This window comes from Cydia pomonella, chromosome 20, assembly GCF_033807575.1.
Source record: "Cydia pomonella isolate Wapato2018A chromosome 20, ilCydPomo1, whole genome shotgun sequence".
Classification (NCBI taxonomy): Eukaryota; Metazoa; Arthropoda; class Insecta; order Lepidoptera; family Tortricidae; genus Cydia; species Cydia pomonella.
Genome location: NC_084722.1, coordinates 5,514,118 through 5,540,436, shown reverse-complemented (window position 1 = coordinate 5,540,436; position 26,319 = coordinate 5,514,118). Strand labels below are relative to the sequence as shown.

Below are 26,319 nucleotides of genomic sequence, written 5' to 3'. Positions count from 1 at the left end.
AAAACATCTCAAAAATGTATACGACATCTCTCAATTCAATCAAGTAATTTATGAAAATTGCTCAAGTTTCATTGCATGAATTATACAAGTGCTTAATTCATACAATCTCAGAACATTTATTATATATATTTTATATATCAGGGGTCACCAATTAGTTTCGCTCGGGGTCTGTTTTAAGAAATGAAATGACCATCGCGGTCCGCACAACATTTTATAGAAAAAATATTTATTAAACAAATGTAATTACAGAAATAACAAAGGTATTTTTTTACATATCAATGAGAAAAATTACATTTTCTGTTGCGGACTATCTGGACTATCTTAGCTAGTGACTTCGCCCGGCCGTTTTCAAATTGACGTCAACAAAGATAATGCGGGGGATACATTTTTATTTTAAATTACGTACTCTGTAGTGCAAAAGTTGCTGTGTTCTCGCGGTCCGCACAAAATGGGTCGGCGGTCCGGACATTTGGCGACCCCTGTTATATATATATATATAAAAAAGTTGTTTAATAAAATTGCATAGTTTGTTACAATTTGCGAAGTTTTTGATGATGTCCTTTTGTTGTTTTTTTTTGTCCCACCCTTCGTACTTCTAATACCATCCATTTCTAATAATAAAAAAACCATTTTATTACTTTTTTTCAATGGTGAAGTATAAAATGATTATTTGGTTTACGATTGTATAATATTTAATACAAATATTGTAGGTGCCAGGGAGAAATAAATCAAAGTACCTATAAGTAAAAAAGGAATAAAAATGTCCCACCCGTGGAATGACCCAGAAACGAATCGATTATTTTATTTCATACATACTAAACTAGCTTCCAGAAAAACAAGCACTATGGTGAGGAAGTACTGCAAGTTTAAGGGACCGGATCATTAAAGTGAGAAATTTTGCGAATGGGAATAGATAAAAATTAAAGGAATTACGAAAGGGGCATTTAGCAAATAACCAGAGAAAAAGACAAAAATTGCACCCTAATCTTTTTTTTTACATTTTATGAACAGTAGGTACTGATTTTAGTCACATTATCAGCTTAGACTATGATATTAGAAATTATCTTAAGTGTTTGGAAAACAACTAAGGCAGATGGAATTTTAAGCTGAAATGATTTACGAGTTGAGCATTTAAAAACAGAACATTAGCGGTCACGCTCTTGACAACGTTTTAGTAACATTCCTTAAATGAATACACCTACGACGATTGAAACTCGATTTATACAGAAAATCTGTGCAATTCCCAGGTTTTGCTACAACAGTTTGACCGCAAAAACCTTGAATTACTTACGTTCTATTTCCAGAGTTCATGCCTCGTAAAGCTTCTAACATTGTTATAAAATCCTACAAAATTTCGATATCATTGCCACCCCACATACAGGGTGGTTGTGCTTTTTTGCAGCGCGTGTCACTTGCGCGGCGGGGTGCGGGCGCGGCGGCCGACACTGCGGGCGTCGCGATCCGCTGTCCGGGCGCCGCGTTGCCATGGCGACGACACCGCTACCCAACCCGTCGCCACCCCACATCTCACCCACCAAAATAAACCTTAAAACAACGATATAAGGTTTAAAGTGGCTTACTTATGTACCGAACAGAGGGTGATACACATAGGGGGTACATAAGACGATACGGTCAGGCGATGTAAATAACGCGAGATAACTTCGGGAGGGTCTAATGGAATAGGGAATCGTGTTTTGGAAAGTGCCCTGGAGAACGTTCTGGTTTGCTGAGCCATGTAAAGTGAAAGTCGATACGGGATTAGGCCGAAATTTGATTATGGGAACGATTTAATAGTGGGCTTTCGTGTAATTTATAGTGTAATCTAATAGTTAATGGGCATAGGAAATTGAGAAGGGTAGAGCTTGTGGCTGGGTTGTTTTGAAAAAGGAAAACATTGTTAATACATTACATTGCATTGTTTGAATAATTGAAATACCTTTTTGGCCAATTTTATTAAATACAATACTATAATTTATGAATTCCAGCGACATCTATTGAGAATAATATGCATATTTCAATACTCAATATTCAATCATTTTATTGCACATAATGGTTCACCTGTGTGGTGAAATACAAATATAATTATTGATCACATTATTATGTACCCTGTTGGGCGCGGCAAATATTTCATATACCTCTACGAAGTATTTTTTCTACATGCGGAGTATTACAGGTTATAGCTACGGCGTAGCGCTACAAGTATAGCACATCTTTACGCAACATGACGTAACAATTTTCTTCATAAAAGTAACAAAGGATCAATAGTGTTTCCTCAATAATAATCTTTTTTTTTAATCATGATAAATAAGTACAAGTACAATATATGAAAAAAAAACTTTGTAACTAATTACTTGTGAATACTGCCAGACTTAAATATAAAATAAAGTAAAAGATTGAGTACCGATAAATGTTATATAAAAGTTGCACTGCAACTTAATAAAACTTCAAGTGTTCAATATTTAATGTCAGTCTTAATACCAACTAGCGATCATTCTACAAATACTTCCTCGTCAACTTATCTCGACCTCAACACTCCCATGTCACGAATATTCGTATTCGTATATACGAATATTCAAATCAAATGAACCGAATGTTTTGCTAAATGCGAATGTGTCGTCGATTCGCGTATGGGCAGTGCGCGCAGTTTTCAAGTCATGCATTTTGACCAGTAGACAGCATTTTTCAACACTTTATAACATCCCGTTCTAAGGTAACGTATGTTTTATGTACCAACAGATTTTTTTCTAATTAGGAATGATAATAATAACTACATATTCCCTAACATTCGTATTCGCATTCGGACATTCGCATTCGCTTGACACTTAAGATACTCGTACATGTGACCTGTATAAAATCGACGTGGTCGTAAAAATAGGGACAACCAATTATAACAAATGTGAATTATCTGGATCGTTTTTTTACCTAAGGAATTTTCATCAAAACTGTTACAGCCGTTATGTGTCATTTGGTTTATAAACGTCGCTCGTAAACGGGTATAGGATGGGATACAACTACACTGTACTTGTCACTACTTATTCTAAAACTTTACAGTACAGAGAATTCATTAAATGATTTCATGAATTGAGTAAATGTACATGTAGTTAAACTATTTATCACTAAAATATTATCTTTAACCGTATTAAAATATTCATACCGGTTATTTACGTTTATACTCTGAACTTTTTTGAAAACGCGTTATTTTATTGCAACCTACATTTACGACCCGATTCGAACTTTAAGATACATCAAATATTAGGTCAAGATACGATACGGATCGGATATCTCAGTATCAAAATTGACTTTTATCTAATCTAGACCTAATATTTGACATATGTATAACAAAGTTCGAATCGGGTCGTTACTGGTTAATTCGACAAAATACTTAATACATAGCTTAGTACCCTGTTTGGGTTGATTTTTTTATTACCAGTATCAACATAAACCGGATTTAAAATATATTTTATTAAACCTACACCAAAATGAAGACTTACGTCAAATATATGATAACTGTTTGAAAATTGAACCGATATGCGAGCCTTGAATAACATATGTATTTACAAATATCATTCGACTAAAACATAGTGTCTTGTTGCTGTTTTCTCGGCACCATACACAGTTGTGAATGTGGTTATCTGAAATATAATAATAAGACATTATCGTATCTTTTGTTCAAAACAAACCTTTTCTCAGTTGTATCTTTATCAAATCGATAGTGGCATTCTATATGCATTCATAATCCAAGTTTTCATATTTCTGATAAGCGTGCTACGCTGCCAAGAAAAGAACTATGAAATAACTTTAACGGTCTGCCAACAAACTGTCTTCGGTGACAGGCGGTGTGGTACCAGCGACCCTTAGGGTGCCGTTCGACCAGAGATGTGCTATGCTGTGCTATGCTACGAGTATGTTTTTATACATTTGAAATTTGAAACGTAGCAGTAGCTGGAACTGCATTTCAAATGTATGAAAATATAGTATAGCAAGCATAGCACATCTCTGGTCGAAAGGCATCCTTATTCTCTTGGTTTTATTCTAAATCCCGCATAGTGCCGCACATGCACACTGGTCGAATCCCGCCTGTACGCGGCAGACTATGGTTAACATATCAACATCGAAATTGTAGGGATAACCCTATACGAGTATTATAATAATATTTTGATAAAGCTGGTAACCAATTTTGAAATGTACGACGTATTAGGGGCTTACAATCCGGATACAAATTATATGGTAAATCCATCAGGTCCGGATCCAGTTCCGGATTGCAAAAAAAAACATATGGTTAATCCCTCAGATCCGGATCCAAATGTGAGCGTCTGAGCGTAAAAAGATTAGCAGAGAAGCGTTATTTAAAATTATTCTAACATTTTTTTTGAGGATGGGGTGACTAAATGTCGATATACCTAAAGCCGCGTATCCATTAGAGCAGCCTCGACTTGAAGCAAACAGCCTCAGTTTGAGGCTGCTCGCTCTGAGGCATAGGCTTGAGCCACGTTACGGCAAGCAGAATGCGAGCCCGTCTCTGTCAAATGCACGACGCGGAATGGGGCTCCTTTGAGCACGGCAAAAAACCGACAACATTTGGCTCGGCTGGCGGCGACGAATTTGCCTCCTGTTGCGGCGTGCCTCAGGTTGAGGCAGCATCTCCACTTGCATGGCCTGGGAGCGAGGCAGCCGCTCGACCCGAGGCTGCCTCTAGTGGATACGCGGCTTAACTCTGTACTTCTCTTGCTTTATAACCTGTTTATATAATATGATTTACCACTGTCATTGAGTCTGGAGAAAACACACGTTCGTGTTTTGAGATTCTTCCGTTTTCCTCCGTCTGTATGTGGATCATTTTGTTGTCTTCTATTGTTATTAATGCCTTCACCTGTAACCAATGTTTTTAAACGTTTGGTTTGATTTTGAGATTGATGAGATCTGAGAATAACTGAAAGCCGAATCCAAAAACGTCACTTTTGACACTTACAGATCAGGATCATATTGGAATGACATTTAATAAATAATACTCGATAGGGCCTGTAAGTTTTATTAGATATATGATTAATAAAAATTATATGTTCTCTATTTCTATAAACGAATAAACTAAGTCATAAAGTATCACGCCGTGTAAACCAGAGTAGTATACCTTAGCGTACCTTAACACCATCAGGCCTGGTCTCCTCTACTTCTTTCCCTGATATAAATGTTGTGGAAGCGCTAGCAAAAGGAGAGTGGAAGTGGAATGTGTACGCTCCGGTTTCGTCCTTAGTCAACCAGTTCTCTTGGCTCAGGGAAAGGGCTGCTTTTCTTTGGAAATAGTTTTTACCTGAAATTATACAACATGACATGTTGACCTTTTTAGGGTTCCGTACCCAAAGGGTCAAACGGGACCTTATTATTGAGACTCCGTCCGTCCGTCCTTCCGTCCGTCCGTCCGTCCGTCCGTCTGTCAGTCACCAGACTGTATCTCATGACCATGAGCCGTAATAGTTAGCCAGTTGAAATTTCTACAAATTATGTATTTCTGTTGCCGCTATAACAACAAATACTAAAAACAGAATAAAATAAATATTTAAGGGAGCTCCCATACAAAAAAAGTTATTTTTAGACAATGGTACGAAACCCTTCGTGCACGAGTCCGACTCGCACTTGGCCGCTTTTTTTTGTACTTATTAATTCCATTGGTGATTTTACTGCCACCTAACAGGATCTATCTGTACTAAAAGCAAGCATTGATCTGTCACTAATATTTATCGTTGTAGTACAGGCGACAGATTATAGATGGCACTAAAATAAATTTCTGTAATTGTTTTTTTCATCATATACGAATTTAGATTAAAGATTTAATTACATATAATTTATTAATACATATATTTGCACTGATCATCGTCATCCTTTTAGTCCGCTCTAGGCCAATTTTTGTTTATTACAGTCTATTTAAACAAGCATTACAAAGAAATCTTTAAAAATCTATTGTTATTATCCTAATTTTAAACACTTTTTACATAATTTTCAGAGGTATGATTGTTTTTTTTAATTTATTTGATAAAGATTCAATGTTTACGTCAGATTAGAAAGGTCTTTATATTTATGTGTTAGCTTATGTTTATATTTTTGAAAACCATAACTTCACTTACCAATAAATACAAGATATTCTTCAAAGTTGTCCGACTTTTTCAAAGCGTATTTCTTCCCCAAAAACTCGTCCATTTTCCACACTTTCTATCACGTTCGTTCACAACACTTGGGTGATTTGAACTGTCATTGTCATGATCACATCTTATCGTTATCAGACCGTGTACTTCTCAATTTTTTACTGAGTCGAGCATTAAAGCGAATCAGTTACTGTGACCTCGGCATCTCAACAATAACGCGTTATCGTAAAACGGCGTTCGCGGTTTTAGATTCAAAACTTCTTTTTTTTAACGAGCCTATAAAGTGTCCCACTGCTGGGCAAAGGCCTCCCCCCTAGTCTTCCAATCGTCCCGATGAACTGCAGCATCCATTTGTTGCTGTTGCTGAGAAATGCGTCCAGCCATCCTCTTAGGCCGACCATGCCAGCCATGCAAAACTTCTACTCGGTCTAATTTATTTGTACAATTTCTAGCAAGGAAAACTGGTACCAGACCTGATACATGTTACTTGAAAGTTTGTCTCTTCAGTTAATGCAGAATATCGTTTTCTAAGATAGCTTGAGAGGGTAGGCCACGACCGCCCTAAAACCGCCTTTTCATACAAACGTAGTCCTCATTTCCTAACTGGATATTAACATTATTAACAATTACTTTATTTAAAATAACAATGTACATGATGGATATATACAGAGGATGACTATAGTAGCTTAAATCTAAAATAGGCCCTTGAGGCATTTACCAAGAATGCTGGCGGCATTTCCTCCTTGTATCGCAATACTGATACGTTGTCCGAGGAAGGCGCTAGCTCTTCGATCACCAGTTACGTCAACCAGACGTTTCGCGATTTCTGCAAAAAACTTGTGCGCGTTGAGACCCCATGGACCTAGAGTTTCAACGCCAAAATTAATAATATTTTGATGCAGTTTGTTGTATATCAACCATAGCTATAGTTCGTGTCAATGGTACGATAAACGTATGGTCGTGGCGAAAAACTCTCACCATCTAAATGGGCCTTTCAATTCAATTCAATTCAAATATACTTTATTCATGTAGGCCTAGCAACAAGCACTTATGAATAGTAAGACAGTATTACATATAATTATCTTAATCTAATTATCAGAGCAATTTATTGATGTTGTAAATATTATTCCATATATAATACTAATGAATATAATTCATAGATCAAATTGAATACTAAAACTTTCACAAAATACAGTCATACAAAAAAAAAATGTATAAAAAATACTAGTCTAGATTGTTTCTAGAATAAATTCTAAATGTCAAACAAATATAATAAAAACAACAAAGGAAATACATGCATTGGAATATCCATTTCATCATCATTATTCAAATATAATAAATAATTAATCATTTCGAATCACAATTAATCCCACGTTGTTTTATCATTCATGTAGTCTTGTGTGGTATAATAAGCTTTAGAAATAAGTTTACGCTTTACATGATTCTTAAATTTATTAATTGGTAACTCAGTAATATGGTTTGGAAGTTTATTATAAAATCTCACACAATTACACATGAATGATTTTTTAATTTTATGGAGCCGAGTGAAGGGCACGGCGAGCTTATGTTTATTTCTAGTATTAATATTATGAATGTCACAATTTTTCTTAAAATCGGCAATATTTTTATGCACATACAGAATATTCTCATAAATGTATTGACAGTGCACTGTCATGATGTCAATTTCCTTAAATTTATCTCTCAGTGAGTCTCTATGGTTCATTTTATATATTGCTCGAATAGCCCTCTTCTGCAGAACAAAAATGGTATTTATCTCTGAAGCACCACCCCACAGTAAAATACCATATGACATAATGCTATGGAAGTAACTAAAATATACTAATCGAGCTGTTTTGACATCAGTTAACTGACGGATTTTGCTTACTGCAAAAGCTGCAGAACTCAGTCTATTCGAAAGAGTAGCAATATGGGGACCCCACTGGAGTTTAGAATCTAAAGTTATACCAAGAAAAACTGTACTATCAACTAATTCCAATTCCTCATCCTTCACAATGACACTTGTTTGTACATGCCTTACATTACTAGTGACAAACTTAATACATTTAGTCTTATTCTCATTTAACAATAAATTATTAACATTGAACCAATTTACTACTTTAGAAATAGCATCGTTTACATCATTGTAAGCTTGTTGCTGTCGTTTGACTTTGAAAATAAGTGAAGTGTCGTCTGCAAACAATACTATATCATGGTGGGTCTTTACAAGGAATGGCAAGTCATTTATGTAGATAAGGAACAGGAAAGGTCCCAATATTGACCCCTGTGGTACACCCATAGAGACCAATGACCCCGGTGATCGCTGTCCATTCACATCGACCCTTTGTATTCTACCATTTAAGTAGGACTTAAGTAAATCCAGTGCCGCTCCTCTAACTCCATAATAGTGTAGTTTCCTGATTAATGTTTCATGACAAACGCAGTCGAAGGCCTTAGACAAATCACAGAAGATACCTATAGCATCTCGTGACTCCTCCCAGGCATCGAAGATATGCTTAATTAGCTCGACACCAGCATCGGTTGTCGAGCGACCCCGTGTAAAACCAAACTGCTTATTATGCATTAAATTATTGACGTTAAAATGTCGTACTAATTGAGAAAGAATTATTTTTTCAAAAATCTTACTGAACGTTGGTAGCACAGATATCGGTCTAAAGTTAGTGGGGTCAGAGTTGCTACCCGATTTAAATAAAGGAGTTATTTTACTATGTTTCATTAAATCAGGAAACTCGCCGCAATCAACACTGTTGTTAAATATAATTACTAAGTCAGGCGCTATAATTTCTACTAAGGATTTGACAGCATGGACAGAGACTCCCCAGAGGTCATTCGTTTTTTTGACATTAACCGAATTAAACGCCTTTACTACATCGGAGGTACAAACACGTTCAAAATGAAAATCTCCACAACACTCTGGAGCGTTATCTTTTAATAGAGTAACAGCAGATGAGGGTGATGAATTTAAATCCTTAGTTGTGAAAACTGGTACGTCAGTGAAAAAAATTTCAAATTCTGTAGCTACTTCTAAATTGGAATCTATAATTTTGTTATCAATATTTAGTTTAAAATCATTCACTCTGTGTTTCGAGCGACCAGTCTCCACATTGATTACTTTCCAGGTTGCTTTAATAATGTTGGTACTATTTTTTATTCTTTGACTTAGATAATTTCGCTTAGCTATATGACAATCTATTTTAAACTTTTTCGAATATTGCTTGACATGTTCTTTAAATTCATCACTCGTGTTAAACCGCCGTTCCTCATACAAGGCATACAGTGCACGTCTTCGTTGATGTAAGTCCGCAGTAGCCCACTCACTAAAAACTGATGCACCACTAACTACGACCGATTTTGAAGTAAATATCGCATTATAATGATCCATAAAAGTGTGAAAGAATGAATTATACATACTATTTGGACCCATATCGGAAGACAAAAAGGGTAGCGCCTGAACTAGACTTTGCTTCATTCTTTCTACGCGGTCCGAGGTTACTGGTACAAAAGTTATTTGTTTTCTCAAAGTATTTTTCCTTAATGTCTCAAATACCATTAATTGACCTAAGTGGTCTGATTCTAAATTACTGATAACTTTTTTAGTAATAGGAACAATATCAGTGAAAATATTATCTATACAGGTTGCACTAGTAGCAGTCACTCTAGTAGGCTCCATAAACATGTGGTTGAGATTACCAGATTTGAATAGATTCAACAATCTACAAGACATTGTTGAATTTTCCAAAATATTTACATTAAAGTCGCCGCATATAAATAATTTCTTACTAGAAGATGATATTTTAAGTAGCACAGAATCCATTACACTTTCAAATATTTCAAAATTACTTAATGGCGGCCTATACACACAGACAACAATAAATTGCTCCAATTCTACTGCACTTAGTTCTATAGTCCGTTCAACAGACATGGATACAATATCCTTACGTTCCTTAAATTTTAACTGATTATTTAATATAATTAACGACCCACCATGTATGGAACTAATTCTGGTGAACGAACTTCCCACCTGATGATTATTAAATTGAGGCATTAATTCATTATTTGTTAACCAATGTTCAGTAATACATAAAATATCAACATAAAAATCGTTCATAAAAAGTTCAATCTGTAAATCTTTTCCTCTAATACATTGAATGTTTTGATGCACCAGGTGGATATACTTTCCATGTTTACAGTATTTTTCATTATATTTATTTAAAACTAAATTGCCAGAGACAGAATCTTTTGTCTTAACAGCTAGTTTAAATCATTGGTTATGACTGGAACCAATTCCAAGCTCACACTGGGCTGCTCAATAGGAGCAGAGTTGTCTGCCAAATTCTTGGCAGAAATGTCAAGTAAATAGGATAGCGATAAAGCTATTTGTCTCTTGTAATAATTTGAAAGGTAACACTTACCTTTAGTCAAAAACACCATAGGCATATGGTATTTACTAACAAATTTGTTAGTGTCAATTATGATAAACTTACTACTATATGTACAAAGATTATATAGAGATATATTCAACTTATGTCTAATGTTATTTTCTGCCTCTGACATTTGCTCACAATAGGGGAATGTGAAAATAATAATTTCATGCACTGCAAGTGAATTTAACTGTTCAAAGTATTTAAGTAAATTATTTTTGTTCACATTTCCCCTATTACCCATAAGAATTAGCAGTGTTGTCTTAGAATTAATATTACTGTCATTTAAAATTTGTTTTAAGATATTTTCAAAGCTACTGTGAGGCAGACAATTGCTGATTGTACTAAGTCCCTTTAGGTGATAGTTTAAAAATGAGCTCATATTGCTCCCAATTTCATCACAATACATAATAATATTAGGTTTAGGTGTGCTTTGTTGTGGAGTGTGGAAGGAGCTATTATCATTTATTTGCTGTTGTGGTAAACTGTCACACAGGCTTGGATCGAGTACACTGGTCAACAAATGTCCAGTCGCTTGCTTACATGCACATGACTGGGCATTGGTCAGCGACTCAAACCGCTCTGAATTGTGCTTAATCTGGGATATTAAATCATCCATGGCTAAAGAATATTCATTAATCACCTTTTTCGAACTCTCATTTATTGTTTCTAGGGATTGTATAGAATCCTCCAAACTCTGAACTTTTGATTTTAAAATCTGTGTGTCAGTTTCATACTGTAGTTTACTATGTTCTAATTGAACAGAATACAAGTCTAACTTATCCACTAAATTAACATTAATTTTACAAAATCTCAATTTCTTAAAAAACAATTTATTCATTTTTGATAATCTCTGGTTTTTTTTAATCATTCTATTTAATTTAATATATTTTTTGAGTTTGTTTCCGCTGCAATTTACTAGTCTTGGTGTGGTGGATTCATTGATTAAATCTATACTAACAACAGGGTTTTCAATTGGAGCGGCAACCAACTGTGAGTCGGGCCGGACCAGTTCCTCGAATAAGTTTTGAGTGTGTGCCGCTGCAGCAATATTTTGGGCCTCCTGTAGCTCGTAGATTTGCTCGTGGGCGTCGTGCAGTGCTCTCTCTAATGAGTTGATGTCTGTCAAGGCCTGTTCATATGCTGCACTACACTCAGTAAACTTGTCAACCGTCTCCTGGAGCCGGGCCCGCTCTGAATTTACATCATTGTAAACATTTTCTAAAGAACATAGTTCCTTCTTTAACTTCTCTATACTATTAAGTGATAATAATAGTTCCTTTTCACTATCCTCTCTTTCACTAAGCAGTTGAGCACACAATTCCTTGGATTTTTTTAATTCCAGCAAGGTAATTTGGAGTTTGTCAGCCTCCTGCTGGCGAACCGCTGCAGCTGCTCTGCGAGTTAGCATTATAAATGTATTTTATAGTAGGATAGACCCAAAACAAACCAGGGAATTGCTTACTCAAGCTAAGCGATATTACGAGCGTACTTACATGAAATAGTGACGTTTCACTATGCCTACACTGTGTTCTGACTCTGTACAATGATTTACTACGCTGTAATACAAACAAAATTGGTAATAAATAGCGATAAAAACATAGAAAATATACCGAGACGAACACAAATTTAAATTTATAACCTACAACGGCTACAAATTTAAGATATTACAAGACACTTGTAAACGTCACTAAAGCACTTCACTTATTATGTATACATTAAAATTAACACTAAAACTATTTAATTCACATCAAAATGGCTTAATATTACATGAAATATAATTAAATATAGAATAATTAAAAGGGACCTAGCAAAATCAGCTGCTGATTCTTTGACCTAACCTTTGGAATAACAGTCCCTTATTGTAGGTACAACAACCATTTCACTAATTTCAACAACCCTATTGGACTTACACCCTGTTGTGCTTTTTTGCTTATCCGTTGCTCTGTATGTACTATATTTTTTTTGCCACAATAAAAGACTTCTTTTTAATTTCAATTCATATTCCGTACGTTTATCAAGTCGTGCCGCTCTTAGTTGAAGTTCAGTGAGAGCGGGTGCACTGATAAACAGATTAGATATGAATGGAAATGTTTGCTGCTGAATTGAGGCCCAGTTTATCAGGCGATGATATTTTATCAGTCTGATTTTGGATATTATTTTCTTGACAGTTATGGTAGGTTTGGTATAAATACATAAAAATAGTTCTGGTTTTTTTTTCAGGCATTTCAATTCAATTTTATTTATTTATACAACCACCCATATATGTGTTAATAACATACAAAGTAAAAAATAAAAACTTTACACTTACTTTACTTTTTACTTTTTTTTTGTTTTTATTTGTGTGCTATATGCAAACCCACGAAATCAAAAAACAATTACATTATGCAGAAATTCCGTCGCCGAAAGATCGCGATACAGTCACAAAGCTGTCACTGGTTATAAATAAATATATAAGCCAACCTTACACAAATTGACTATGACTACCTAAGCCCCAAAGAAAGCTTGTGTTGTACAAATACTTGACACAAATACTAAAATACAGAAAACACCCATGACTCAAGAACAAACATCTGTGCTCATCATACAAATAAATTTCTTTACCAGGATTCGAACCTAGAACTATCGGCTTCATGCAGGGTCACTACACTCACTACCGACTAGGCCAGACCGGTCGTTCGTCATGAGCGGCCGGTCATGTACATACGCTCGCACACGTCAAACACAGTTCTGCATCTCTACTATCGCATTACAGCATCGCTAAAATCACGATTACGGATCAATACATCCTAAATTGAATCAATACAATTACGCTTGTGCATCGATCATTATTTTAGATATCAATCAATGGTGTCTTCTTACGAGTATCTTACGATTTTTGCTTTTTAGATGCGAATAACGCTATTTAATCATTTCTAATATATTGTCTCCAGGTGAGAAGAGCATCTACGACAAGCCGTGCGACCTGGACCCCTCCAGCTCCGGAGTCAAGCGCATGGAACCTCTCTCCCCAGACACATTTGAAGGTGCAGAACAAAAATACCAGCCAAAAAAATTTGCTCCGGCCTTCGTAAGAGTATTTCGACCCTTCCCCACTGATATCAATATCATATCTTATACCAACCGCAGGCTTATCCCAATACCCCAGCGTTCGCAATTTTTCACCAAATCATTAAACATGGCGTCTGGAACGATGACAATGACGCACTCGAGAGATTACGTCCCCCGGCCACTTGTCGACTCCGTTCCCCTTTCATTACAAGGGGGGTTATTCTGGACGCTTGCGTAGTACAAGCGAGACGAAGCGAAAGCAAATGTAGATAGAACTAAAAAATAAGTTTTTGGCAAAAATTTCTTTTTTGGTACAAGCTTTGATCGCTGACTGTACATTTCTTACATAGGCAACTAATACTCATCGAGACAATTAAAAAAAACCAAACACAGTTAGGTTGCTTTGATTCATCACAGAGTTGGCCACCTCCTGTCTCCGTCATCAGATCACCTGGATGGTACCATAATATTGTATTGTCACCCTACTTACATATGTATGCAAAATTTCAGCTCAATCGGAAACAGGAAACTGGGTCAAATTTAGCTTCCAAGATTTGACCCACACTACTAACTAACAAACGAACATACACATAGGGCAAGTTAAACAAAAGCTTGTAAAAAACTGAGTGGAGGCCTATAATTAAAAAAAAAATCTCGGCCTTAACAACACTAAGCGAAGTAGGATAAGTTCATTCGCCTATTAGATACGTATTTAAATGAATAGGTCGTTTACTATCTTAAGGTTATGACGTTTCAGCCAAGAATGTCTATCAACCGAATCGCACAAGCAATGGAAATATGGGTCTCGGTTTAGCCATAAAAATTACACTATATTAATACTTATCTCACCGCCGTAAGGTGCATAATTGTGTACATATTTAGTTGAATAGGGGGGAGTGATTTTGCTTATTTGCAAGCAAGTGGGGAGAAAAGTCATCAGTAAAGTAAGCTTTAAATAAATACATAGGACAGGTACAGTTGCCATCAATTATATCGGGGCGGACAAGGTGCTCACAAATATCTGAACACGCTTTTATTGTCAAAGCGCTACAGTGCGTGTTCATATATTTTTGAGCACCTCGGCCGCTTAGATATAGGTATCTGATGGCGTAGTGTCTGTTGTTTAGGTTTTATAGCTAAAGGTAGTAAGTTTTTAGGGTTTCGTACCAAAAAGGTACCTAAAAAAGGAACCCTTATGGTGCGACTCTGTCCGTCCGTCCGTCTGTCACAACGCTAAATATCTCGAGAACCACTTAAGCTTTCGATTTGAAAGGAATAGTTATGAACAACACTAACCCAGATGTAGATGTAGTGTAGGGACGCCCGGCCGGAAACAGGCGGGCTGTCGATCACTTGTCGCGTTCATTCAGCCCATTTCCCTGAAGTTGGAGCTGCAGGTTACTGTCCCGGCGGCATTTCTTGCTTTCCTGCAGAACAGAAGGACATCTTTGAGTTCGATATCCTCTAGTTCGCTTTCTTTCAGTGTGTCTCTACCGAATGTATTATATCGCGGTGCCGCATACATAATACAATCCGCTAGTAAGTGTAGGCTAGTCTCCTCCTGACCACAGTGTGGACAGGAGAAGTCTCTACTGATTTTCATTATCTTAAGATGTCTATTGACTGGACATTGTACTCGTAAGTTGAACAAACACATGTTTCAAATTGGAAAGAAACAAGATGCGACATGCAGGTTCTGTCAGGAGTCAGAGGAGACTGCAATGCACATTCTCTGTTCCTGTGGACCACTAATGTCAAAAAGAAGTACCCACTTAGGGCGGCACGTATTGCAACCCTATGAGGTACAGAACATTACGGCCCAAAGAATCTGGAATTTCCTGGATTCAACGGGCATTAGTAACTTAGTAACTTTAAAGGGCTGTCACAATAGATCACTGCCTGGTCGACGTGGCACTCAAAGGCCCACAAACTCCAGTAATAATAATGTCTTTTGAGAGTGTTGTGACCAGTAATTATACCCGTCAGTAGTCTCAGACTGCTCTTACCTAGTTTCAAAAGATACCTGGTTCTCCTGTGGTCTCATTAATTAATCATCATCTTCGACTGTCTGCAACCAGTCTCTTCCTCCCATTCTCTCTGTGCTTCCATTTACCTTCTCTATAACTCCCTTTGTGACATCCGCTGACATTGGCACAGCCGCTAACCCAGACACATTGAAAGTATTATTTTGTTAATTAATTTTTAATAACTATGTGAAATGCCCAATATGAAGAGGGGGAAAAATTTCAAAGTCTAGTGACTAGGTCAAGTGGGGTATCATTTGAAAGAGCTTAAATTGATCATTCCAAAACAATTTTTTAGTAGTGGAAAAAATTGATCTATGGAGGAAAATGAGAAAATAAATAAATGAAAAAACCTGTAAACCTATTTCTTATTGTGTCAATAACATACTAAAAAATCATGCAGAATGAAATTATTTAGAATTGGAAAAACGTTTTCTCTATTTGTGTCATACACGACCACGTGGTATACTTCTCTCTTAATTTGAGCTCCTAGAGCCATCGGCACCTGCTACTTTAGTCCCAAGAGACTCTGAACTTCCAATCAGTGTTTAAATGCGTCGTGCGTGTTGCTCTTTAGGTTTTCCAAATAAGAATATGTGGAGTGTACCTAAATGAGCTGTCTAGTTTTTAGGTGGTATGCATCTACTTTTTTCCTCATTAACATTTCGTATGGAGTGTTGGTCAAAAACCTCGGTTGTCCTGTATCAGCACAAGAGCAGCAAAAATCTCTGATTCTCTGAAAATATACAAAAATATGACTAAAAATTCGGTTAGGATTAGGGTTTGCAATCCGGATCCGAAATGTATGAAATATTCCGGAACTGGATCCGGATCCTCGGATCTTCCCATACATTTCAGATCCGTCGTGCAAACCCTAGTCAGGACCCTTATCTTACATAGAGAAGAGGTTAAATCTCAAACCCAAATGAGCTGTCTAGTCTTCATTAAATATAAGTACTTTTAAACCGTAACGCTTACAGTTTACGGTTCAATTTGTAATAATGGTTAATGGTCAATTCTAATTATCGTTCGGCCAAAACTGGTCCTAAATCTCAACCCTAGAAAATGGCATCAGACGGGCGTTCTTATAAATTCAGTGTCACCAAAATTCCAGCCAAAACCTTTATTTAAGTACATCTTACGCCTACGTTTCTATAAACAGTATAAATTCAGGTCTTGTATCGTATAACATTACACGCGGCCGAAAATGAATATTTCATTACCGATCCTTGTCCGGCCTACGGCGGTCCGCCTGCTATTTACTCTCTATGTACCGTCTGTGCTATATAAGCCGCTTGTCTGTTCACGTAACGTTGATAACAGAGGGGGCAGTTTTGAATATTTTGGGATAGTCTACAAAAAGGTCTGCTTTGTCGAGGACGTGACGCTTATGGAAGCTAAAAGAAGCTAAATAACTTGCAGAAGTGTGTATTATATACCGTGGAAATTAAAGCTAAGTTATCACCTGTTATCGTGCCAAATATCGACGTCTTGGCTTTATCAGAAGTGGCCAAATTAGCGTCAAATACCGGTCACTTTTCTGGAATGCCACTTTTGAAAAGACAAGAAGTCAGTAAATTTTAATGAAAATAGAAAATACTTAAAAGCTAATATTGTTAAGATATCTTTGGACTCCTTGGCGTAGGTTTTTCATAAAGCTGTTTACTTGGTATTTTTTATTTTCTTGAATGGGAAAATACGTCAGAACGTTAAAGAAAATAAATAAATAAGAGGAAATAAACAAATTTATTCTGCTAAGCCCACATGTGTATGTATAATCATAGTTTTGGTGCAATATTGACTTTTCTCAATGCTTACTCAATGCGTGCTTGCCCAGCTGTAAAACGTACATATAGTATAGCTTTGGTACAGATATAGTGCAGATTGTTTCTCATCGTATTGTCTCTGAAACATTCTTATTTATCATGCTACTTCAGTCAACCTCAGTACTGTATGTACCGAGACTGACAGAAATAGCAAGACACGCTTGTATGGTTCCGTGAAAATACTGTGGAAAATAATTATATACTACATCTGTATCTGTTATATCACTTCTTGTAAATATCCTTAGTGCATTAAATGAACAGTCTGTAATTTCGTTAACTATGCTGTTTCTACGGAGGTTTGATGGCTGTTTAGTGTGTTGTTTTGAATATAGGCGGCAAGCGGTGAGAGGTATTTCTATTTGTATATTCCCATAATGTTCTATAAATATGTAATTGTTATATGAAGAGGATATATTGTATGCTGTGTTTCCAATTACGTTTGGAACTTTGACCCAGCATGATTATGATTTGAAAACTAAATAGTCTTAGTCTGAAAATAAGCGTCTAGTTTGAGTTTAATGATATTGAAACCACTTTTCATGGTTGGTTTATTACGAACCGGAGGTACAACTACGGGTATATTTCAAACACTAGAACTATCAATAGGACTGGACCGGCCATGTCTACCGCATGCATCCGGAGAGGTGGGTTAGCGTAGCCACCAAGTGGATGCCGTTAGAGGGACGTGGACTGGGCAGGCCCAAACGGAGATGGCGGGATGACCTGGACAGCTTCCTGAACAACTGGCCGGAGGAAACACCAAATTGGGAGTCGTGGAAATCAAGGGGAAAGACCTTTGTCCAGCAGTGGGACACTCAAACAGGCTAATTAAAAAAAAGAGAACTATCAATCTAGAGTGGCACACAAATGGCTAGCCAAGCTATAAGCTATACATATTAATAAGCGTTTCTATGTTTTATGGAATGAAATGACATGGACATAATGCATTGCAATCTATATTCATACACGTGTAAAAAAACTCGTTCGCAGAATCATCGACCAACGGTCTCGTAACCATCCACAAGAAGCGGAAACTGAACACCTCCTTCGATTCTGACTCCACGTCACCAGATCTACCTTCTACTCCTGAAAAGACCACCAAACCGCCTGAACCCGAAACTCCTGAGCAAGTTCGGTAAGCCTAATTGTTCATATAATATGGGCATGTAATCAATCACGAAAATCACTGGCTTACGTTCGAGTCAGGTTTGGAACAACTTTACTACCACGATAGACGGATAAGTATCTGAAGAGTCCGCAGCAAGCTCTGTACCCCTAGTGTAAATAAATTCGATTTTGAAACGTGACATACGCGTTTGCGTTTAGTCTCATTTTGTATTGGATTTAGAAAGAGCGCGCCAAGCGGAACGTTTTGGAAACTCAAAATCCTATACAAAATGAGACTTAACGCAAACGCGTTCGTCACGTTATGATGTCGATCAAATTTACACTAGGGGTACAGTTCTCCGTACAAACAAACGTAGTTACGCTCTCATTAAAGTTGTACTTACCATAGTTGTCTCAGTAAACTTTGTACTTAAAATAAAATAATGTGGGTAATAAAAAAAAGTAAATAAATAAGATAATATATGTCTTCAGTTTGGCGAAGCTTTTGTATGTAATATAGTCATAAGTATTTGTTTAATAAATAAAATAAATAATAAATAAAATAAGATAATAGGATACGGTATATACCTTTAATTAGTTTATGTAGCTTCAGATACCATAGTAAAAAAAATACAGCGAATTTTATTTTTTCATACTAAACTTGTGTTGCTCTATTCTGTTTGTTTTATAAGCTGAAGCAATATAAACGAATTACAGGCATATACCTCATGTCATTGTATGTGAAAAGTTTCATTATAATCCAACGCGTAGTTTTAAAATGAGAACGAAACTCCGTTTTTATGAGAAAGCGGAATTCGGCCTATAGCTTACTGCAAAATCCGATGTACATTTTAGTCCTTCTAGCAAACATATGGTTAAGCTTTAAAAACATAAGACGACTCATGAAACGCAACAGCTACATACTCGTACTTTGAGTCAACTCCTTGACGCCCACATCCGAAATTGGGTACTGCTGAGAAGGCTTAGTAAGTATGTAACTGTAACATAACACTCCAATAATCTGTGATTAATTCACCTTAATGTCTGGGGATGTAAAATTGTTATAGGATATATTTATATTTTGTATTTTGTAGTGGTTATGAAATATGTATTATGTAAATCATATTTTTATTGTCTCCCTAGTTGTTTTTAAGGGAATATGGATTTTTTTGTGGGTTCTACACTGACTAGAATTATGGTGGTTATAAACAGTATTAACCTGTAAAGTATTAACTTCGAACTCTTGTACTCGTAATCTGACGTAAATTCAGTACATATTATTAAGCCAATAGATATAGTAATATATTTAGATAACTTTGTATTGTCTTTAATGTATATAACGCATGCAGCATGACAAAAAGTGAAATGTGTAACATGTGGCGTCCACCGGTGGAGGTAACCAATTACTCTATTCCAGACGGCTGTACAACCTCATCACGTCCCTTCAAATCCGGACCTCCATGCTTGTTGATTCCAGCATTCCCACCATCTACTACGGCGCGCGGACGCACAAGCAACTCCAGCAAGTCGTCAAGGAGTTCAAGAGGACGTTCTACTGTGGGGAGGCGAAGATGACGATCCTGGCGAGTCGGGAGTACGCCTGTATCAGGGAGTTCGACCGGCAGCTGTGGAAGACGAAGAACGACATGTGCAGGGGATGTACCAAGGTAAAAGTTTTTCAATGGGCATTTTTCTAAATATAGTGGACCCGCAAGCAGCGCTCCAACAAGTCATGAAGGAGTTCAAGAACACGTTCTATTGCGGAGAAGCGGAGATGACGATCCTGGCGAGTTGGTAGTATGCGTGTATAAGGGAGTTCGATCGGCAAGTGTGGAAGACGAAGAACAACATGTGCAGGGGATGTATCAAGGTAGAAGCTTTTTAATAGCCATTGTACTAAATATAGTGGACCCACAAGCGGAGTTCAAGAGAACGTTCTACTGAGGAGAGTCGAAGACGACGATCCTAGCCAGTCGGGAGTACGCCTCTGTGTTTAAGGGAGATCAACAGGCAGCTGTGGAAGACGAAGAACAACATGGCCAGGGGATGTACCAAGGTGAGATTTATTCAATAGTTCTTCTTCTAAATATAGTGGAAATCCAAGCAGCTTCAGCAGGTGTCAAGGAGTTCAAGAGGACATTGTACTGTAGGGAGGCGAAGATAACGATTCTGGTGAGTCGGGAGTATACGTGTATAAGGGAGTTCGACCGAAATCTGTGGGAACAATATGTGCAGGGCATATCCCAAGGTGCATAGAATATGCTTAGCTAATCACGAAAGTGTAACTGAGGTGTATTGTTACATAGCTATCTGATTCTGGCACTTAGCGCTGACATATATAGCAAAAGAGACACGTAAATTTTGACTTATTTTTCTATTACCACGATAGACCGATAAGCATTTTTAGAATTTAGAATATATTTGTATGACCGAATAACTATTAACTCAAGTCAAGATGTATCGTATACCTGACACACACATTTCTTCGTAACTGGCTAAATCATTTTCAGACGCACACCGCCCCACCGGACGCCCCAACACAAACCGCCACCAACTGCAAACCCTTCGACAACCACAAGGCCCTCCACCACGGCTCCCTCCCAGATGCCTTCGATTTAGAAGAGCTGGTTGCCGTCGGGGAGTCTCTCGTAGCCTGTCCGTACTACGCGGCCCGCAGTATGGCGGCCGCGGCGCAGATCGTCTTCTGCCCGTACAACTACCTCATCGAACCCGGCATTAGGAGCAACGTGAGTTCACCTTCGATAACCACAAGGTCCTCCACCACAGCTCCCTCCCAGCTGCCTTCGACGTCGAAGAGCTGGTCGCTGTCGGGGAGTCTCTGGTAGCCTGTCTACGCGACCCGCAGTATAGTGGCCGCGGCACAGATCGTCTTCTGCCCGTATAACCACCTCATAGAGGCCAGCGGTAGGACCAACGTGAGTAATGGCAAAAAATCATAATACTTTTATTATTAGAACCTCCTAACATGAACTTACCGCGTCTGTACTCTGTCCGTAATCGTAGCAACAGCTTAAACTCATTTGCAGTGCATCTCACTCACACCAACATCAACAATCATGGGAGTAATACGATTGAACACATTTATTAAATGTAATTTTTGCAGATGCAAATAGACGTGCGCGACCAGATCATAATAATCGACGAGGCACACAATATCGAGGACATCTGCCGCGACGCAGCCACACAAACAGTCACGAGGGACGAAATACAAATCGCGATCAAGGTACTAACTCTACTAACACATTCTAGCTGTTCCTTTGTTTTAACGCCAACGTCTACAATACTTTTTTATTGTTCAAATAGATATAAACCATTACGCAAATGCAACAGAATTTTCTACCAGGTACGAGTATCTTTACTCGTAGTTTATGCTTGACATTTGAAGCCACCCCCCACCCCACACTTGCGTCTTTTGAGCGTCGAAGTCTAGTTAGCTATATGGAAAATGGCGTCGCTGCGCAGTGGCGCCAACGTTGCGTCGAGCAGCAGCCATAGAGTTAACTAGACGCCAACGCTCGAGAGACGCTAAATATGGGGTGGCACTTAGTTTTAAAGTTTTTAAACATTTGATTTTCTACCATGTTGATATTGTTTTTCTACTCTGTTGATTGTTGGTATTGTTAAATCCTATTCCAAGCATCATAAGATTACGCGACGTATTTTAAACTGTATTTCACTTGTGAACTTAAGATTTAAATGTTTTGTCTGTGCACAGGAACTGGCTCATGTAGCGGATTACCGGTACGCGAACCAAGACGTGTTAAGTTACATAGATATCCTGCTAAAAACGTTGAAATTCTGGGACGATTGGTAAGTCTAACTAAACGTTTTTCTATAGCGTTTATCCTCACACCATCCTTGTAGCTACGTCTAGGGACCGTTGGGTTCATTTTTCGAAATGCTCTCTCCCAGTTCACATGCTTTTTGGCATGTCTTTTGCAGGACGGAAAACAGCTGAATACATTTTTTGAAGTCCGCCTTCGGGTGAACGCAGGACCACACATTGGATTTTTTATTAAACCCATTGTATAACTGTTGAACTATATTTACAGGTTCGCTAACCAGCTGCCTCTGTTAACCAACAAGCCGATAAACAACAACGAGGCTGTCCACACCTGGCAGGTCCAGCACTTCGTGCAGACTCTCAAGAACCACAACATCGGCCTGGAACATTTCAGCGGTGACTACACACTTCTTAACTACCGCGATACTTTCAGTAACGTTTTTAGGAGCTCCTGTAGTTCTTCATCACACTATCAAAATGCCTCGTCGATATAGTTACAGTTAATCCGTAACAGGACTTGTCAAAGTATGTTTAACACAACTTTTTTGCAGTTAGATATCTGCATTTCTATTTGAGAACTATCAAACTATATACTGTATCTTATGGCTTGATGTAAAGATTTTTCTAGTTTATTACACCCTATGTTTTTTTATTCCGTTAACTTCGGGGTACGGCTTTCGGCAAATCAAATGACATAGTTAATTTTCAAAAACTGTATTTTTTTATCTTTTTTATTTTTGTAAAAAGTGTTTTAATGTTGCATATAACGTTGTTGTAACACGGGTATTACATTTAACCCAACCAAACAATTGAAAACTGATATATCAATGTCATTGAACATCGATCGTCCGAGATAGTACTTACATTTAATAGCAAATGCATAAACTCGTACAAAACACTAATCAATATGTAGACAGGCCCTAAGGTAAGTGCACACGCGCGTAAGGGCCTTATCAGATAAAAAATAAATTATTGATTATCGCCGAAATGGACTTAATTAGAACAGCGGTGTCTTTGAGAAAGTTACTTAATTTAAGCTCAGAAATGTACCCTTGTTAACAGAAATAAAAAAAAACACGGTGTATAAATCCCACGAAGCCATTCTTTAGCATTTCAACTCTAACTGTCGCCATAACCCCCCACACGCTTCATACAATAGTTATTATCAATTTATATCGTAGTTTAATCTTTTATTACAGAATTTAGCGAAAGCGCTGAGATATTTTGTCGGCGACTACGCGAGGACCCGAGGACGTTGTACGGAGTGTCGCAAGCGACGGGCACACTTATTGAAACCTTACAAATGGTGCTAGGTGAGTTAGCTTAACATTTAGAAAGAGCTTTTTTACACAGCGGTACAGAATTTTGGACTTATTGGGTGTCTGCGAAAATGGAAACTTAGAAATTGAATAATTTCGCAATTTACAAATCAGTAGTTTCGCGAGCAACCAGTACAATGCTTGTAAATTGAGTCCCTGTCACACACAAGGGGGCAAAGGTGTTGTTTAACCACTCGTGCTAATATTGATACCCGAGCAAGCGAAAGATTCCAAAATTGAGCATTGCGAGGGCTTCAAGGTGCGAGGGTTAAACATATATTACCACCGAGTGAAACACTTTTTTTTACCACACCAACGCAAGGAAAATACTAACTGTAAAGCAAAGAGAATAAATTGTAATAGAGAGGTAAAGTCTAAGAAAAAAACGTGCCCCTTAGTTTGCCATCTAAAACAGATGGCGCTGTACTGCACCATATCTTTTGCGGTATTAAATTGTCAAATGTCAACTTTTTTCTTTCTTTTTAGTTACTCGAAATAAATGTTTTTCATGTTTTTGATTTCATTTTGACAATCAGAGTTACCGCAAAATGTATCAAGCCGTACAGCGCCATCTCGTTTACGTGTTAAATTCGAAGCCCGAAATTGGCTTAGATTTTACACACCTTACTCAATCAATGCATCTTTGCTGTAAAGTATCTAACAAAATCAAACCAAATCCAATGGACGTTATTAAATATTTATAATTCAAAATCATCATTTGAAAGTCAATCCTCCCAGCCAACAAGGAATCAACTCAAAATTTACGTCAGATTACTTTGCCAGGATTGTTAGAGAATGAAAGTAATTAGTTATGCGGGATCTATTTATACCTGATAAAAGTACACTTATTAGCTAATAATATTCAGTCATTGGAAACCAAAAAATACAACATGCGTTTTTTTTTAGTTATGGCCTAAGGCCAGCCCACCGTGCACGTGTGGATAAAATGCAACTATCTCATCAGTTTTTGAACAATCAAGCCAGCTGGTGTGGTGAAAATAATAATAAAACCTCCTCTCCTCGTATATTTATAGGTACTGTGTTAACTTTAGGGTTCCTGTTCCGCCAGGACGCCAAGTATTTGGACGACTTCGTGCCGGCGCTGGTTAAGACCGGGGGCGGAGATGAACCGCGGTACTCGCAGTTCTCCCAACACACTCAAGTAAGCTTGCTTGTTGAATTTTGTTTATCTGGTACAATCCAAACCCAAGTTATGAGGGTTCTAAAACACGAGAGAAAAGGTAAGCGCCCTTCGCCAGTCACACACCACAGTATAAATACGTACAGAATTCTCACTGTCAAGTATTAGACGACTTCATGCCAGCACTATACTTCGTTTTTAGCATTAGAAAGAAAGTGAGCTATTTTGACGTGTCTATTTAATGAAAAATAAGTATGGCAAATATGTAACAATTACAAATCATATACGATAATTTGCGTTTTTCAATAAAAAGACATTTTAAGATTATTTACATTTTTTCTAATGCTAAAAAAACGAAGTATAAATAAGACAGGGGCTGGAGATGGACTCGTTGTTCTGCCAACACGATCTAGTAAATTTTATGATACCACAGTATAAATACAAGTACTACGTACAGAATTTCCGCTGTATAACATGTTTGAAAGCATGCGCTAGAGAGAGACAGTAAAATTCTTGCACAAGTCATACTAACCTCGCCTAACGTACGACATCTCTTTCTCGTTCTTTAGTCTGCCTCAATTACTGCTCGTGAAAGTTGGGAGCCAAGCGCGCCAGAACAATTGATTGATATTATAGTTTTACGAATACTATAGATTGACGAGAGTAGCTTATCAGTGGAACATGGGCAGAGAGAATCATACTCTTAATAACAAGACTTGTTTGCCAGATCATACTTTGTAAAAACCATTCTACTACGTCTTTTAAATAACTTTAAAGTTGATCCCATCAAAAACATAATCTAGACAGCGGCGTGTCAAGCCAATCTATAGCCCTGTGTTTACGAGCTTATTATTCGAAACTCAAAATTTATTTAACATACCTAAACACGTAAACATTGATAAATAATAAGACGCCTATTATTTATTTCTTACTACAGGACAAGGAAACGCTATCACTCCGTCTCCTTTGCATGAACCCAGCGGTGGTCTTCGAAGGTCTGAAGGAGGCCAAATGTATCATTCTAGCATCAGGGACCCTCACACCCCTAATAAGTCTGCACTCCGAACTGGCTACAGAGTTCCCTCTGCAAGTCAGTCCCAACCACGTGATACCTCCGGATAGGGTAAGCGATAATGAACCTTAAATATATTGTTATAAGGCGGACTATAGTTCTACAGTTGAAGGTCTGAAGGAAACCAAATCCATCATACTAGCGTCAGGTACCCCCACACCTCTCATCAGTCTACGTAGTTGTAGCCGCCGTGCAGGTCAGGATCTCGACAATTCAAATAAAACGTTCGATTTATAATGAAGTGATAGGTATAATCTTCCAAAAGGTACTGGTTTACAAGGGTTCTTGCCAAAACGGTTAAATGTAGAAAGTGGGTGTTGATAGTATGGAGGATGATGAAAGAGTGATTTTGCAATATTTGATCAGTACAAAAGGTGGTTTAAACTTAGGTGCTTCTA

General features: G+C 37.5%; 2 protein-coding genes across 3 annotated transcripts in view; one reads left to right on the top strand and one right to left on the bottom strand.

Moving 5' to 3' along the window:
• The window catches only part of LOC133529106 (Fanconi anemia group J protein homolog), a 118,161-nt gene that overhangs the window by 73,347 nt on the left and 18,495 nt on the right, over positions 1-26,319 (top strand). Inside the window, exons 4-13 of one of the 2 annotated variants that reach the window (XM_061866729.1) lie at positions 13,510-13,602; positions 18,468-18,612; positions 20,062-20,251; positions 21,095-21,331; positions 21,709-21,828; positions 22,321-22,415; positions 22,658-22,785; positions 23,589-23,702; positions 24,761-24,870; positions 25,787-25,972. In XM_061866729.1, coding sequence (XP_061722713.1) covers positions 13,510-13,602; positions 18,468-18,612; positions 20,062-20,251; positions 21,095-21,331; positions 21,709-21,828; positions 22,321-22,415; positions 22,658-22,785; positions 23,589-23,702; positions 24,761-24,870; positions 25,787-25,972 — 1,418 coding nt within the window. Of the gene's footprint in view, positions 1-13,509; positions 13,603-18,467; positions 18,613-20,001; positions 20,252-21,094; positions 21,332-21,708; positions 21,829-22,320; positions 22,416-22,657; positions 22,786-23,588; positions 23,703-24,760; positions 24,871-25,786; positions 25,973-26,319 lie in introns of both variants that reach the window. The other variant, XM_061866728.1, reaches the window with a different exon arrangement.
• Positions 1,938-14,910, bottom strand: LOC133529123 (fatty acid-binding protein homolog 6-like). The gene is made up of 5 exons (XM_061866759.1): positions 12,418-14,910; positions 6,120-7,128; positions 5,139-5,308; positions 4,760-4,870; positions 1,938-3,632 (listed from the first exon to the last, which is right to left on the bottom strand). The coding sequence occupies exons 2-5, from the start codon at positions 6,190-6,192 to the stop codon at positions 3,564-3,566; spliced, it is 423 nt and encodes a 140-aa protein (XP_061722743.1). The 5' UTR covers positions 6,193-7,128; positions 12,418-14,910; the 3' UTR covers positions 1,938-3,563.